At 44.7% G+C, this 17321-nt stretch overlaps 1 protein-coding gene across 3 annotated transcripts in view; it reads right to left on the bottom strand.

The window, feature by feature from the left end:
* Positions 1-14204, bottom strand: part of EBF2 (EBF transcription factor 2) — a 138969-nt gene extending 124765 nt beyond the window's left edge. For 2 of the 3 annotated variants that reach the window (XM_085242753.1, XM_085242755.1), the window contains exon 1: positions 13932-14203. In XM_085242753.1, the coding sequence (XP_085098879.1) occupies positions 13932-14119 (188 nt within the window). In that variant the 5' untranslated portion in view covers positions 14120-14203. Of the gene's footprint in view, positions 1-13931 lie in introns of all 3 variants that reach the window. The other variant, XM_085242754.1, reaches the window with a different exon arrangement.
* Between the last annotated feature and the right edge of the window lie 3117 nt (positions 14205-17321).

The following is a 17321-nucleotide window of genomic DNA, read 5'->3' as shown; positions in this document are numbered from 1 at the left end:
TGCTGTTTGGAAGCATTTAGAAATAAGGTCTCACAGCTGTCAGATCCTGAGCTGTACCCGCTCCCTCCCTTTGTGCCATAGAAGAAATGCCAACCAGAGCCAACTCTCCCTACTGATCAGTGCAAGTTTTGAGATGCACACATCACATTTACAAGCATGAACAAAAGAATGCTTTCCAACTTACAAATGCATAAGTAAGCATTTAATAACTTCTCTTCCACCTCATCTTTCCCAAAAGAGAAAATATTGTAACCATCACATCCTCCTTCGAGTCTCCCATTCATTCCAGTAAATAGGTGCTTTTCTCACCAGAACAGAAAAGCACATCTGCTAGGTTTTACATCCAGCTTTTTAAGATACTTTTACTGCCTTTTGCCTAGCATAGCTTTTGGAACACATTAGCAAATAATATTTTACCATTGGGAGTGTATGTTCCATTTTATTTTATAATGCAGACTCAGAAGCCTCAGCGCTGAGTTTGTTTTTCTAAGCACAAGGAGCCTCAAACCAACAAGCACACAGGGGAAGAACACTTCAGGTGGGTGCATATTTGTGCTGGAAGCCTCCCTCATCTTCCAACTTATGGAAAACAATTACGGTCAGCTTTCAACATGTCTTAGGATATCAATTACCCATATTGATCTTCGACTTGAGAAGCAAAATTTGGTTATCAGAACCTTTATAGGTCCACCACACACAGTGTGACGCAGCTCCAGCTGGGAAATGCATCCCCCATACAAAACCAGACAAACGCAGGCACACTGAAGAGCAGAATCACATCCAGTCATTAACACGAGCCTAAAGCAGTCCCCAGTCCTACAAACATTCTTATCTTTAACCTATATTAGCCACCAGAGTGGTCTTACAAGAATTACCTGACAATATACACATGCTTAACCATCTGTACAGCGGGGGCCTCCTTTTTATTTCGTGACTCAACTCAATTCTGTCTTAAACAGGTGTCTAATTCCAATTACATGAATACTCAATCTGAAGCCATGCCACAGGGACACTCTGCCTACTGACTTCCCCTCCTTAAGCCCCTCGCTGGATGATAATTTGATTTTTTCCCCGTGTTTCAAAATATAGAGAACTGTGAACACAACTTTTTGCGGGAGGGACCTGAACCCAATGAGTGAGGAAACTCAGTTATCAAGATTCTGAATCTGCTGGAGGTTATTGGTGCTGCCATCACACAAATTACCAGGATGGAGAAGATCTCTCTTGGGGACGGTCAATAATCAAAACATCTGCCTCCCACGCCTCCTTCTAAAGCATCTGGTACTTGAAGCTAAGATATAACATACAAGAAGCTTAATCTAATCTGACTAGTCCTATGTTCTTTCCATAAGGCAAGAAGGAAGTAGTTAGAAGCTCAGTATATCATAATTAGAGCTTCACAACCTTGGAGAGACAGCTCTGCTCTTCTCTGAAGTGTATTTAATAATTTGAAGAGTGCTGCAGTGGTTTTTTCTTGATTTGGTGGAACTGAACCATTGCACTCCTGGACTCCTCCCTCAGCAAACCACGTTTCAGCAGCTGCCAGTCTGTGACCAGATTCTGATCCTGCAAATGTTTGCACTTTAACACAGGCAGTGAGGATCCATGGCACCAATGGTTCACAATAGATTTCTGCAGGGTGAGGGTCCCACAACTCCAAGCTTCCATTTTTTGAGAGTTCATTCTGAATCATTAGCACCTACCTCCATCCCAGGCCCTTCCTAGGAGAAGGAGCAATCTACCACGAGTTTTTACACCCTCTGTGCTATTCAGTTACCATTTACCATCTGAACTGTTTCTTTCATCACTACTTCTTCAGTATTCATTTTTAGAGTAAACAGAGATGCTTTAAAATTTACACATACCTAAATGGTTCTGCTACTTAAAAGGATCTGGGCAGCCTGACTGGACATCGTTACATCTCCATCATCAGTATTAGTTAGATGGGGAAAAGCAATGTTTTACTAAATAACCTGATACTACTCCTAGGAAAGAGCATTGCTAATACACTTAAAACGAAAGGCTGCACCACACGCCCCTGCAACCAAGCTGAGATACTGCAACAGAAGGAAAGCACATCCTTTAACTTTGCCTGACAGATCTATCATACATCCAAATACAGCAGTTTAACTGCAGCTTCTCAAGCATGTTTTCCATAAGCAGAAACTCAGACCAGCAAAGATGAAGCCTGAGGACAGGTGAAGTCTGCACACACCTGCAAAGACGATGGCCCAAGGCTGATGGCTGTTATCATGCTTGGGCACACAGATAAGGCTCTTCTGAAGGCATTCCAGGGCAACAGCCAAATATGAACAGACAGCACGAAAAGCAGATCTCTTTCTACAAGCTCTAGGATTCAGTCAGTCCAGATCAAGCAATCAAGCTAAGGGCATCAAATTCAGATTACCTGATATCTGATAAGAGCAGAAGTCAGACTGGAGTATCACTGGTGAAGGATCACTGTTAGCACAACACAAAAAGGCACCTTTAAAACAATCAGAGGCAGGCTGTGCAGCAGGTAGGGGTGCCCAAAGCAGATTTCACTTGAGCCATGGGATATTTTAAGTAGTAACAAGCCCTGAGATCAGCTCAGGCATGTTTTCCTTATTTAGTGTTTCTCCCATAGATGGGAGAGTAAGAATTGTCCCATTGGCCACAGTTCATCAGATGTCTCTGTTTGGAACAGTCCTTCCAAGGCAGGCCACCCTAGTTTTATAGTCATTGCACACCATTTGGATAATACCAGGTCACAAAGGGGAATGGAAGAAAACCAGTTTTCCACATGCATCCTCCCCTGGCATTGAGCTACTGGAGAAAGCAGTACAATAAACCTTTGGTCACTCCAAGTCCACAGGACGTCAGCGACAACAGAACTGATGAATGGGTTCAGAGGGGCTCAGAAGAGCACCCCAAGCAGACAAAGCTTTGCCATCCACATGTATTTGGCTTCAGAGAAGGAAAACACACTGTTGTTTCCAAGAGCATGTGTTCTGAGCACCTGAAGGGCAGAATATGTTGGAGCATATGGCATACAGTTTCTCTCTCCATTCATAATCTGCAGCAAGACAGCAAAAATCAGTTCTACTAAGTACAGACTCCAGCTTTCATTTGAAAACATTTCCAGTGTGAAGTCCTTCCAGCAGGCCTACTTAGGCATCATCTAGACAATTATTGAAGCAGCTGGATGTTTTTGTGGCAGTGGATGGGCTGTGGGATGTGCCTATAGCAAGTCCATGCCATACAGCTTTAAGGCTCTCCTGCTTGCTACTTCCACCGCTGGGTTGCAAGTACAAACTGTGGGATGGAGCTAGGAAGGTATTCTGCTTATGTGCCACCCTCATGACTGGTGCCTAACAGATGGAATAAAGCTCCTTCACTGCACTGCTTTGTCCAAACTTCACAAGAAAGCAGAGGCTCACAAAAGGAAAACCAAGAGAAAATATGATTTCACCTGAGGACCCCCCACTATAGCATGAAGTCACCCTAGGACAGTCACTCATTTTTCAGGACTCTGTATCCATTTACTTTCCCTTTCACTGTAATCACTTATTTGGTGAAAGAATTCTCCAAGTAATCCATGGGAAAACCTACGGTGACCACAGCTGCCTCAAACATCTCCAAAGAGGCCACGCTTTATCCTTCACCTGGAAGAGAATCTCATGGCCCAACAGCTCCAACTCTTGAGATTCTCACGATTTTCTGCCACGTGGTTGGTCTGGGTCGTCACTTCAGAGAGCCTTCCAGAGGAGGATGCAATCAGCTCTCCCCCACAGGCACCCCCACACCCAGGGCTGCCTGCACTGACCTCGACTGTGCTGTGAGCAGCAGGAGGGGCTGGGTGCCACAACACACCGTGCAGAATGCCAGACTGCACAGCAGCGCAGCCTCCAGAGGGGTGAAGCATTTTACAAGATGGTTTATGGCATCATCTTTTTTTCCCCCCCTCCCACGTAGAATATGAATAACGTTAATGGTGACAGAGCCTACAGGCAATAAAAGGCCTTCGCAGGTATCAAACAGCTTCAAACTTTGCTTTGGCTCTCCGCCAGCTGCTGCAGCCAGCCAGCACTTCCTATTGGAGCCTAGGACCAGTGTCCAGCAAGTAATGACATGGCCTTACTGGCTTCAGTGAGACTGGCAAACAGGAAGCTGTGTTTTGATTTAAAAGATGACAAACTAAAAGAGAAAACTGGTATTTCATGCTTATCTGCCACTGATTTGATACATATCTACCGTGCAAGGAAGTTCTTACTATTCTCATTATTAGCTGAGAAGGGTCAAAGCAAGTACTGGTTGGGAAGCCAGACAGTGAGAACTGCTTCTTGGATCATTATCCCTTGTTGAAACAACACGTAAGGCCCAAACTAAGAGTGATGGCTCCTCTCTCAATATGCATTTGTAAAAGAGTTCCAAAGAGAGCTTTATTATTGCAAGAAATAAACTGCAATTTGAAATACAAGTATTTTTCTGGGCATCGTTTGTCTTGTACCACACTTAAATTAAGCATGTTGGGCCAGCTGGTAAGTGCTTACATCCCAAAGCTAGCAACAACCTCAATGTGTTTCACTGTTTCCCTGCTAGCCCATAATTTAACCAGGCAGGGCCACCAACTAGTCACAGTACGACACAGAAATGGTCAATCAGGATGTTCCCTCATTATTCATAAGCAAGTTAACAAATCCATTTTAAGAAATACCCTTAAATAATAAGAATGCAGTCATCCAAAGCCCCCACACTTCACTGCAGTCAGGTTAGCCTGTAAGTTGAATACCTCCATTCTTATAATAAAGAAGCCCTTCCTTGATTTTTCTTTTTCCCTCTCAACACAAGCACCAAGGCAAGTTTTTCAACACCCTCATTAGGCTGTATATTCCTGCTCAGTCACAGAGGAAGCAAGGAGCACAAAGTTACAGCAGGTCAGCTGCAAAGGAGGGATTCAATCTCAGGAGCTCCTGATTCTGCACAGTGCTATCCACAGAGAGGGAAAATATTTCCCCTCGGCTCAACTCTTGGCCCATTTGCCATATACCCTGCAAAATAAGAACATTTAAGGAAAAAAACCTCCAACAACCAATAGACAAACATCTGTTCTAAGGGACGTGCTGTGAGCTGGGAACAAGACAACCTTTGCCTTTCCATCAAGTTTTGGTTGAACGAGCCAGTTATACTGATTTGTATTTCAAATGTTAAGTAAGGACTTGAACAACCACTTGCACACTAACATGCATAAAGCATACAAACATACATACATAATGTATATGCTATATATGTATATAAAACCAATCTATACAACTTAAGATAGTGATAAAATATTATGGAATTTGACAATATTATTCAACAGTTGCAAAGGTTTCTATACTCTTAAAGTGGGGAATGTAGCTTACAGGTCTTAAAGTTAACAGACCTGAACAGAACTGCTGTTTTACACTGGACTTTTTTTTTTTTTTAAGATAGAAACTGGACATTTGATCATCTGATGCATTTCAACATCTGCACCAGTTTCCTTTCCCCTGGTCTCTGAGGTACATTTGTTGTTTATAAGTGTAACAGATAGAGAAATCAGAGATTCGATCAGGGAAAGTTTAGCCATTGGTTCCAGCAACGGTCCTAGAGCAGCTTCACATCTGATCACTGAGTTCACAACACCCAGTGCTGTTTCAGGAGAAACCCAAATATGCCTTGTACAGATGCTGTGCAGTCAGCTCTAGCAAGAAAGCCTTCATGCCCAAGAGTTTAATCTGCGTCACAGTCAACAAACATGGGTGAGGAAATAAAAAGGTGTTTTACTGAATGTTCAACATAAAAAAAAACAGGACTGAGCAGAAAATAGGAATCCTCACTTGACATATGCCAGCCATGAAAATTTAAAATCACAACTTGATGATTTAATCCATGTAATAAAGTTCAAGGCTCTCCATTGCATAGCAGCTTAGTTCTGACCTGCATTTTCCCAGCACCACAATGAGAATCACCTTCTAATCGAGAAAGATAATTCTTAATGAAGGAAAATTATTACCATCCTAAGTCTAAGGAGTCTGGCAGGCAACTTTCCCCTCAGTAGCTGATAAAGTGATGTAGAAGTGGGCGTGTGTACACAAAGGAGGAGAGTGCCACTGAGCCCTCACCCCTCTGAGTCAAGGTGCTGACAAACATGCTGATAAGGGAGCAGTTCTGATAGGAGAAAGGCCCTGAAGAGGCAATGGAAGGGTCCTGGAGAAAGATTTGGACAGCTGGGGGAACAGGAGGCAGAATAAACTGATGAGCCGATCCCAATAGCAGCACTTCCAACAGCGGAGGGACACGGGAAGCTGGCAGCAGAGCCCCAACCATTTGGGTAGTGAGACAAGAGGCAGATCTGCAGAGTGCAATTCGAGTGCAACGAGTCCACGTGCCAAGAGGAAAGGCTCCTCGCCCTTAGTGCAGGGCAGCCACTGGTGAGCCATCACTGCACCCATCGTTTGCACAGTTCATTAGCAGTTAAAAAATGACAAGGGCACTTCAATTACTTGAAAAGAGAAAGGATGTGAGTTAGGCATTACATATGCACGCAGTGCTTGAAGAGGCTGAACAGTCAGTAGGGGGGAACAGAAGGATGATTTATTTACTCTGTTTGGAAACAGAGGTCTACAGAAGTTAAGCCACTCATCTGAAATTGCCCAGGAAGCCAGGAATTCTGCCGGTCCTCCAAGTAGAACTGCATTCAGTCCTCTTGTAGGGCAGAAACATATTCAGATTGCTTAATAACTTGGGTTGGGGAAAAGAGGCAAGGAAAGGATTCTCGTTCTTAAAAAGTGGCCCTTCCATCAGGAACGGTCCTTCAGACTCTCGGTTCGCAGAGGAACAGACGAAAATATTAAACATAGGATTTCCATTCCTAAAACAGCCCTGCAAGACGAACCTGCAGCAGAAGCCACTGCTGTGATACCGTTTACCTGTGCAATGCCACCATCTTGTGGTCTGCACAACCGCAGCACCACCAGCATCTTCCTTTCTTTGACTGCAAGCAAAGCTAATCAGTTTTCTTTCCTAATGAATGCTCTTTTGCTGTCTGCTTTCGAGGAAGATTTACTTCAGTTTCACTCACAAACAAACTGAGCATCTTTCCAGTAGGTAATGACATAATTTAACAGCATATTGTTGTCACAGAGCTAATAACTGCCCTCATCACCATCAGTGAACAAGGCCACATGCACTTAAGGAGCACGACTCTGCTCCTCCCAGCCCCCAGAAAGCCTCCCTGATGCTGTTACTCTGATATAGGCTCCTTTCTTTGGCTTCTGAAGCACACTGTACTCCTATAGGCTTTCCCCTCCAAACTTGACTTTTTCCTTGCAGCACCTCAAGGTTAAGCAGATTCCTAGGAGCTCTGCTGCTCCCCGCTTTGGATACTGCCAGTACACACTTGGTTTCCCAAGTAGCACTTAATAGAAATGCTTGTTCAGCCTCTATGCTCAGAGCAGATACTATTCTGCCACTACTCTCCCTGGCACCACTGACAGCTTTGTCTGACCTCCAAGACAGCAGAAAGCTTCTGTCCACATCATGACACATAAAGTACCCCCACCTACACAGCGTGGTCAGTTTGGCACCAGTGGTTTGCCTCTCAGGTAAACAGGACCACAAAAATTAACCCTCTGCAGACTGAGAACATTGCACTGCAGTGCACCTGCTACCCAAGCAGCAGCCCAGAGGAGCTCCCCACAGTGAGGAGTTACCACCTAGATTAAACTCAGCTTCTGGTGCATAGACTGCATCAGGAACAACTTGTAGCGACAAGTTGAGGCTCAACAACCTCAGGTTCCACTAGCAAGTTATTCCATAGCCTGAAGAATGCCCATCTCCTTCTCCCCTACCTGTTAAATCAGCATGCTGTGCCTCTGCAGCATGACTGAAGATCCACAGATCACAAGCAAAAATGGAAAGTAGATATAGAAGAATTCTCATATTTGGCCATAGTGGAAACACATGACTATTTCTTGAAAAAATTCAGCTCAGCTCCAAATAGGAAAAGTTTATCTGAAACTGCCACGAAGAAATAAAAATACTTTAGTTATCTGCTACTGATAGAATCAAGACATCCTGTATGACGTAAAGCCAGGCAGTGTTCCAGGATACCAGCACGCAGAAGCATTTACAACAGTTTTTCCCCACAGTGACCAACACAGAACAGGTTCAGGATAACACTGGAGTCAGGAATACACCTTCCAAAAACCCAGACATTGACAGTCTGCAGTGTCCTCCTCAGAGGCAGACTTATTTCCTCCATTTGCACCACCACTCCTTGCATGCTACCTTGCTGGCTTTGCATTTGTATTTACCAAGCAATTCTGCAGTTCATCTTCCATTTGCCAAATAATCACAGGCCCCAGAGAGTTTTACATCACAGTCAAACTCCTTCCAAAAGTATCAGAAGCTGCCTTTTCTCTTTTTACCTCTCCTCTCAGGCCCAAATGGAGCAGATGTGAGTGAGATAATGAAGGCTGTGATCTAAGGGGAAAGATGATGGAATGATTTAATTACAGAATCAGCCATTTCAGAACTGCTCTTGGTTTCCTCCAAAGCCGATCAAGACAAGTTAGGATTTCTGGACTAGAAACATCTGCTTTGGAAGTGATGAAGATCATCAGCACTGCAGCCATTCCTGTCTGTTTTCCCACTGAGATAAACTCCAAGGTCTGATTTCCACTGGCATTTCAACACATTTCAAACAGTCTCTTTGCAAGTTTCAGCCCCTGCCCTTTTTCCCAAAGCCCGCTAACATTCACAACATCAACAAACTATATTTTAATCTAAATGACAAACATTAGATCCTACAGCCTCCACAATACACTCAACGCAAAAGGGCCCTCGCTGCCAGTTTGCATTCCTGCACTTAGATCCAGTAACACTTAGAGAAAAGTAGCCTTATAATTTAGGGATTGTTTGCAACTGAAACACAGCGTAAATACCTGACAGAATTAGGAGTCAACGTGAAATACTTTGTCAAATACAATGCAGGTAACTACACACAAGTCCAACTTTTCCAATACGTTTATACATTACGTTTTCTCATGTCTACTCAATTCTCCCAGAAGACTTGTGTTATGTTTGAGGACATGGTGGCAGTCCTAATGAAAAACTGCAAGCTCGAGCAGCCTAGATTGCACCGGGCACATCCTACACAAAAGACACAGAAACACTGGCATCAAGCCCCATAAAGCACTATATTCTTGTGCCCAAATTCCAGCAACAGTGACTGAAAATTCCAGCTTCACTTCCTCACCGCACCCTGCAGCACAGACCTTGGGCTAAAAAGGCCTGCCACAATACACCTCCATGTATTTGACCTGCTGCATAACGAGCCATTAGATGGAGCAAGTAAAACATTGGGAACAAAGCCTGCCTTGGTGTACCATTAATTATTATTTGTCTCCCAGAGGACAATCACAGCATCAGTGTACCACCACACCACAATTCCAGACTGCTGGTTCTGTTCTGCCAGCAAATGAAGCACAGGCACCCCAAGGAAGCAGGGCAGGAGTTGCTTCCCTTCAACCCGTCCCTGCATCACCTCCAGAAGGGAGAACACTCAGATGGACTGATTAAGCCTTGCCAACATCCCAGGTCAGAAGCAGATGCTCTGGAGATCAGTAGGATCATAAGTTTTATACATCACAGAAGTGAGCCCAGCCCTCAGCACACAGCTGTATGCACAGCATGTGCTCCAGGTCCACTGCTTACACTCAGCGTGGAGAGGCACATGCTGCTGCTTCTTACTGAGAAGAAGAAATTCGCCTCATCATCCACGGGCATCACTCAGTGTTCAAAACACTCAGACCCACAGCAGCTCCCCTCCAGAAACACACCTTGCTCCTCCCCAGGCAGAAATAGATACACCCATGCAAAACCTCAGTTAGCCTCCAGCTCAGCACAGACTTCCCACTGAGACTGAACACATTACCCAATAACACTTGCAAGGATCGCGTTCATCCCTCAGGCAGTCCTTGCAGCAAGCATGAAATAAACATTTTTATACCTCAAAAAAACAAGACTAAGACTCATCAAGGTACGACAACACGCATTCACTGCGTTCTTGGTGATAGGAAAGGAAAACAACATAAGCACATCACTTAACAAAAGCAAAACTACAGAGCCATGAGCTTCAAGTCCAATCTCACCCACAGCAATTAGCAATGCTTTTTAAGGTAACAACCCACACTGCTGATTGCTAGCCTTGTCTTATGAGCATCACCTGAGCATTCAGACCTTTGCTCCCTGCTCAGCTCTCATTACTCCACTGTACGCCAGCACTGCCGTCGTTAACACCGGATTGGATTTTTATGTGTTCCTCCACATTGCCTCCTTTGCTCCCTGTAACAGCCCTGAGCAGGGCAGGCAGCACAGCTGCCAAATCACAGTGTGCTGAGCAGCTAATCCAGAAAACCTGGAACAGCTTCCAGGGCTAAGGCCACACCACGCATTGCCCATCCTCACCCCTCCGTTCTCCGCATAACAGCCGCTTTCTGTTTGGCAGGAGACACAACCCTCCCATGCTTGGCTAAGGCTTAGAAGCACCCTACAACAACGTGCCTCCTCCCAGCCCCACCTCACAGCTAGAAGGAGGAAAAAAAGAAAACAAGAATTCACAGAAGGGGTAACTTCAGAACAATAGAATGTTCGCTTGAACTGAAGCAGATTAAAACACAAAGTCTGTGGGTAGGCCTGCAGCCGCTGTACTTCCACCCCTCCCCAGTAAAAGCACCTTACACTTGTCTCCTTCGTTAAGGAAAAAAATAAAAAACAACAAAAAAAAGCAAAATAAATTAAAAAAAAAAATCAGAATGTGTTGCTGCAGACCTGGGGCAGAGTGGTGGTGAGGTGGGGGTCGGCCTCTCCTCCCAAAAACAGCAACAGGACAAGACATTACGGCCTTGAGTTGTGCCAGGGGAGGTTCAGGCTGGATATTAGGAAAAAATTCTTCTCTGAAAGAGTGGCCAGGCAGTGGCATAGGCTGCCCAGGGACGTGGTGGAGTCACTGTCCTTGGGGGTGTTCCAGAACCATGGATGTGGTACGCAGGGACGTGGGCAGTGCTGGTGGTAGGTGGCTGGTTGGATCAGATGATCTCAGTGGGCTTTTCCAACTGTAACAATTGCATAATTCTATGATTTTCAGCACATCCCTGGTGCATTTCCATGCCCTGTGTGACACCCCACATCCCTGCCAGCTGCCTACTGCAGAACAGCACCGACCCACAGGACGACACCCAAAGCAAACAAAATCCCTGCACGTGTGCAGAAGTCAGATTGATCCTTGAAGAACTTAATTTTCCTTGACATCTTCCACACCTCTGTGAGGAAAGATGGGGGCTGGAAGCGCTGCCCAGCTCTGCCTGGTGTTTTCACAGCACTTAACCATCACAGGGCAGCGGTATTTTATGCTGAGGCCTCCAGGTGCCACCATCAAGCAAAAATATTGTCTTAAGGACCAATTTCCGGAAACAATTTCAATTTCAAAACTAATTTATTTGAAAGGAAGAGAATTTGAGCCACCTCACGTCTGGATTAACAGAGACCCCGTAACAAATGCGTGGTTTTATCTGCAGATCAATGGTGCACGTTCAGATCCTGTTTTCACAGCTGCAGAAGCGTTTGCTGGGCTGCAAAGGTCAGGTTTGGGAAATTTTCCATAGGTGGCAGCATTACTGCATTTCCTACTGAAATACGGCACTGATAGACAAACCCCCTAATGGGAAAAACCTTCGAGGAATTAATTACTTTCCTATGGTGCACATAGGCACAGGCAGCACAGGCAGCAATGTGAACATAGAGGATGGATTAAAGAAGAAAAACATCCAATAGAAGGGTTGTAATCGTGTCTGAACGAGGCTTAATAACGAGCAGGGTATGTGCACTGCTAATTTATAGCTTTTGATAGGTGCATCACTGCCCACGAAACAAACCTTTCCTTTCAGAGCTTTACTGAGATTCTGTTAGGGTTTATTATGAGGCTCCTCTGAAAGGAGCTATTTTTGCCCTAAAGGTTTTCTTTGGGGTTTCTTTGCCTTTGAACAATGTACCTAATATATTCTTTGAAACATACTGTATGAAATGGCTGACAGGAAGGAAGGAATTTGGTAATTCTCACATCCCTCTGTTATGTTTGCACTGTGCGCTACGGGCTGTTTAAAGTGATTACTGTAATCTCCACGAGAAGCTATTAGCAATTACCACCAAACTGGAGTTTGTGCAGAGCACTGGCTTAACCGCTGCCTGAAGTTCTCTGCTTCTATCCACAGTGCACGTAGTGACAGAGCAAGGATCCTCAGATTGCACTGCTGGCACCATGCTGCAAGGAGATGGAACCTCCTGTGTGCTTGGGAAGGAGGAGAGATCAGCACTGCCACACTTGTACAGAATTGTTTCACGTGCGAATGAGTCTTTTCTGAATAGAGATCTGAAGAGACCGCTATTCTAGAGCCAAGCACTAGCATCTGGTCATTTACAAGTTGGATAGTGATAGGACAAGGGGGAATGGTTCTAAACCTCCCGTCTCAGATTAGGTTGGACACTGGGAGGAAGTTTTTCAGCCAGAGGGTGGTGAGGCAGTGGAACAGGTCGCCCAAGGAGGCTGTGGATGCCCCAGCCCTGCAGGCATCCAAGGCCAGGCTGGATGTGGCTCTGGGCAGCCTGGGCTGCTGGTTGGGGACCTGCACACAGCAGGGGGTTGGGACTGGATGAGCATTGTGGACCTTTTAACCCAGGGCATTCTGCGATGCTATGATTCGGATTGGACTGATTGAGCAGCTCCTTTTGAGGGTTACCACACAGAAAGGATTTCCATGACTCATTCTTTAATTTTTCAGATGTTCCCATGAATGAAGGCCATCAGCCAGGATGATGGCTTTTGCTTTCAAGGGCAGCCATCCTGCAGGAATCAGACTGAAACCCAGAGACAGATCATCACATTTCAGGCCGACAAACGGTTGATAAAAGTTAACAACTCAGTCATCTCAATCTCAAATTTGGGATCCCAGCATTGAAAGTTTACACATTTCATCTCTAAACTCCTGAGCATTCCTCACTGTCCTGGATAGATGTAGGGCAGATAAAGGTGGGGAGGAAGGGAAGGAGAATATGTCAGTCGTGATCTTTCATCTCTTTGGAAAAGAAACAATCAGTGGATATATTTCCTTGCGTGCCTAATAGGAGAGGATAACGCAACGTTGCCATTTTTGTGGGCTAGAAGGTCTCTCAGGACATGAGGCAGCAAAGTAAGATGTCTTTTCTCAGCTGGAAACGTGACACGGTGCAGTTACATAAAATATTTCCCACCCAAAATTGAAAGGGTAGCGATAAAATAGCAGCTGAGTCATTCATCCAGCTCTGATTTGGAAGTTAAACTAGCAATGTAATTAATACAGAAACCTACCTGAAGCAAAAGAACTATCAAGATCAACCTTTTCAAAGCAGTGAAAAAGAACCATGAAAGGTGCAAACATCATGGGAATCAAGACCAACATCTACAATATTTTAAACCAGTTGAATGCACATTTTGAGTTTCAGCATTGCAAGCCCCATCACATGTCCAAAGGTCCATTTGTTTGGCAGCATATTGCTCTGAATTCTGTGGTTACTGCACCCCTGCACTGGTAAACATCAGAAAAAAGCATTGCCTACATTTTAGAAACTGAGTTATGACTTTGGGAATGTGCATTCTGCTGTGTTCAGAGCTCTTTTAGCCATCTATGCTTTCAGTTTAGGGAGTAAACTAAAGATAAGGGGCCTACTCCCAAAACACCCCACCAGTAACACGTCCTGACCTCCCCACAGCTGGGGCTGCTTTTTGTTACCCTTGTACAATCAATGAATGTACAGATGTTATAGTTATGCAATATATCAGAGAGTTTGGCTACGCAGTTATTACACCAAAACAGAACAGATAGAAAGCTTACCCGTATCCTGCAGTTAGAGTACCACGAAGCACACTTTTTGTGCAATTTAGTTTTCCTTGGCCGTGCTGGCAGGCACAGGCCAGTGCTGTGGCCGCCTGCAGGTGGAGATAAAGGAAGGAGATTCTGGGTGCTGCTCCCCAACACAAGCACACAGACAGCACAACGTTTGGCCGTGGGCAAAGTTGCATTGTCCCACCGTGATGCACACAGAAGACTCCACGATGGATGTTCCTGAGCTTGCTGGGTCTCTGCTTAACCAGACTCACGTGTGCAGGGATTCAGGGTTCCTGCTTACCCTCTCACCTCTTGTATTTAGGACACTGGGAAAGAAATATCTCAAAGGAAGCCGCTTGTTATCCCGCTGCTGCTGTTTCACATCTGCCTCATCTGTTTCATCTTCTGCTTTCCTCTCCTGACGGGTTTTATCCTAAAAAATACAGAGAAAAACACAGGTGTATAAACAAATACTTTTAGAGAAGGCTGAAGACAAGACATCCCCTGTTCTACGAGCCGTGTTGGCTCATCAGTCATCAAACACGACTTAAAGTGGAAATTGTCCAGTGTTTATGATCTCCCTTCTCAAATTCCCCCAGCAGCCTGATAGAGCTCCTATCCTGTGCACGCGCTGAGCGCCAGCGTTGGGTTCATCGAGGACAAATACCCAGAGCTGCCCCGAAGAACTTGGAAGTATTCTTGGCTCTAAGCATTAACTGAAATGCCACATACCATTGTGAACATATAAATGGGAGGGATCTGACCTCTACGAGTTATTTTTGGGGACTCACAACAGATTTCAACAAAGGGGAAAGAGGGGAGGGGTTTCCACTTGAAGCATTTGGGAGAATTTTGTCCAGTCCTCACCAAAAATCCCAACGTTTGGAAGCTAACTGTAGCATAAACTGCAAGCTTTTTTCCCTGCTCCTCTCTCTGCTCCGACCACGATACCAACACCCCCTCTTTTAAAAACCGACCTACAAATTGCTGTTCCTATTTTGGGATGCTATCCTGGTCCATATTAAACACTCCCCCCAGGGCACGGGGATCTCATGCAGCACGGCCCACTCGTGCCATGAAGGGCAGCCAACGATGTCACATCGATCGGTGCTCCGTGAGGTGGGCAACATCCAGGGAATGACAACGAATTGATTTCTGTTTTCCTCTACAGATTGAAAAACGCAATGAGCCCACAATTAATTGTTCTGTCGAGTCCACGCACGGAACTTAATTAGCTATTTAATTAAGCAATGAATGGACGCTGTTGTTAGCAAAACGTGATATGGGTCATGCCATGCAGCCTTCCTCTCCTTTGCTGCCCCTCCTCCATGCATCCACTCAAGTTTTATCTCCATGACAAAACAGAAGCCTCTCTTTGTTCCAGCTGCAACACTGGCGTCATTGACAAGAGTACTCATGTGTCCAAAAATAACCAAAGCCAGTGCCCATTGGAGCCACCCAGCATCGTGTCCTCGTGCTTGGCACATCCCTTGAAATCCTACACCTTCTCAGATGGGAATATAAAAAAAAATCAAGATCGTGACTCCTTGTAGACATTTAAAGGGACAAAAGCTTTCTTTTCCTCCAGATGTTATGTGTTTTTAAAGTGCCTATGGTCCCTGCGTCTCTTTGCCACTGTTGTTCCTAGAGTTATTTTTATATTCCACCAAAGGTGTTTGCTTTCTACCTTGCATTTCCCAAGCAGTTTTATCTGATGTTTTTATGGTGTCTTTCCCAATTTTTCTGACGCTGCATTGAATCTTAACCCAACCTACATTTTGCACAGAAATCTGAGGGAACTTCAATCCTTACTTAGCAAGGAATAATTAGTGTCACTCACGTAGCATCAAGAGGTACAGAAAGAAGTCAGGATCCTTAATGTTAGGGGCAGTCAGAGGACCCAAACACACCAACCTTGCTAAAGGGCTTAGAAAATGGGAAGTAAGAAATCAGATCATTTGCCTCAGTCGTGCCATGAATGTGCAGCAGAACAAAACCCAGCTCCTGTGAGCCTTCTAATTTTGAGCATACCTTTGATTTTGGAAACGAAAAAGTATAGAATGAGTCCCTTTTTGATCTGTGCTGTAATGCTATTCACTACTGAACCGATTTAAAAACCTACCCTGGAAATGGCTGCTTTTCAGTGCTATCCAAAGCAGACCCTGCACTGATACAACCTGCAAATCAAAGAAAGCACTTTCTGTTTTTAAAAGTCTGCCTTTTAATGCAGTAAAACATAGTAAATAATAATAAATACCATCCCTGGATGTGCAGATCGAGTGGGAATAAAGCCTGTTCCCAGGGTCAGTTAACCTTCCCACCCTCACATTAAGACCAGTATCACACTGGTTGCAGAGGAATCTGGTAAAGCACCCAGCCTTGGTTGGCTTTCCTGCAGAAAACACCTCTGCAGATGAGCACCAGAGCATCACTTTTTGTGATGGCCGTTTTGGTTTCTTGTGGTAGATCCAAAGTCCATTTGGCTCGTGCTCATTACTGCTCTAAAAGGACAACAGAGATACAGTGCATTAAGCAAACAATTGCCTCCTTATGTAATGTTCAATCTAGTACAAGAAGGGGAAGGCTGAAAAAAACATGGCCAAGAAATGAGTAAATAGGAAAATGACAGTGGGTAAATGGAGCAATTAGGAAGGAAAGGAATCTTTTTTGAGCTTGAGAGCAGGGAGACAGAGGTGCAGAAGAAAGGGTTATGAAATCACAGAATCACAGAATTGCAGGGGTTGGAAGGGACCTCAAGAGATCATAAGTCAAACTCTGCTAAACAGGTAATAATCTGAGATCTACTCTTGCCTCTGCAACGAAGTACTAAAGAGATCTGAGTGGCCACAAACAGATTTTCAAGGGTCCAAAACCCAGAACTGAAGTCAGACCAAGGAAGCATTTCCCAAAATACAGAGCACCTTGCAGCTCAGTGTGCAATCCTGAGTATTGAGCAACGGGGAAAATCTGCACGTCACCACCTCCTCTTCTCTGTTCATAGGACAGCGGGCTGGAAATGCAGAAACTTCACTTTCCAGATCTTCCTTTGCCAAGTTGTGGGAACTGTTCATCCTCCAGTTTCACATTTGGGCAGACACGACTTTGGATGGATTTTGCATTTTATTCTTATGGTATTAAGAAAGTTAAGCGTCAGTTCCTGACAGTTTTCCAGGTTTCCAAATGCATTTTCTTTACAGTGTGGAGGAAAACCAAGGCCCTTCAAAACCCTTTTGTCGCTGTGGTTGTTTGGCAAAATACAGAGAAAGAAGGAAAGAAGGAAAGAAAGACCCACCTGCTGCTGAGGATGGGCAGCATCAAGTTTGATTAAGTTTAATCAAGATCTTGGACAGAATGAGGTGAGCAGGAACTTGAACGAAGACTCTTGTGGGAAATACG

This window comes from Meleagris gallopavo, chromosome 24, assembly GCF_905368555.1.
Source record: "Meleagris gallopavo chromosome 24, MGAL_WU_HG_1.1, whole genome shotgun sequence".
Taxonomy (NCBI): Eukaryota; Metazoa; Chordata; class Aves; order Galliformes; family Phasianidae; genus Meleagris; species Meleagris gallopavo.
This window is presented reverse-complemented; position numbering and strand designations above follow the sequence as displayed.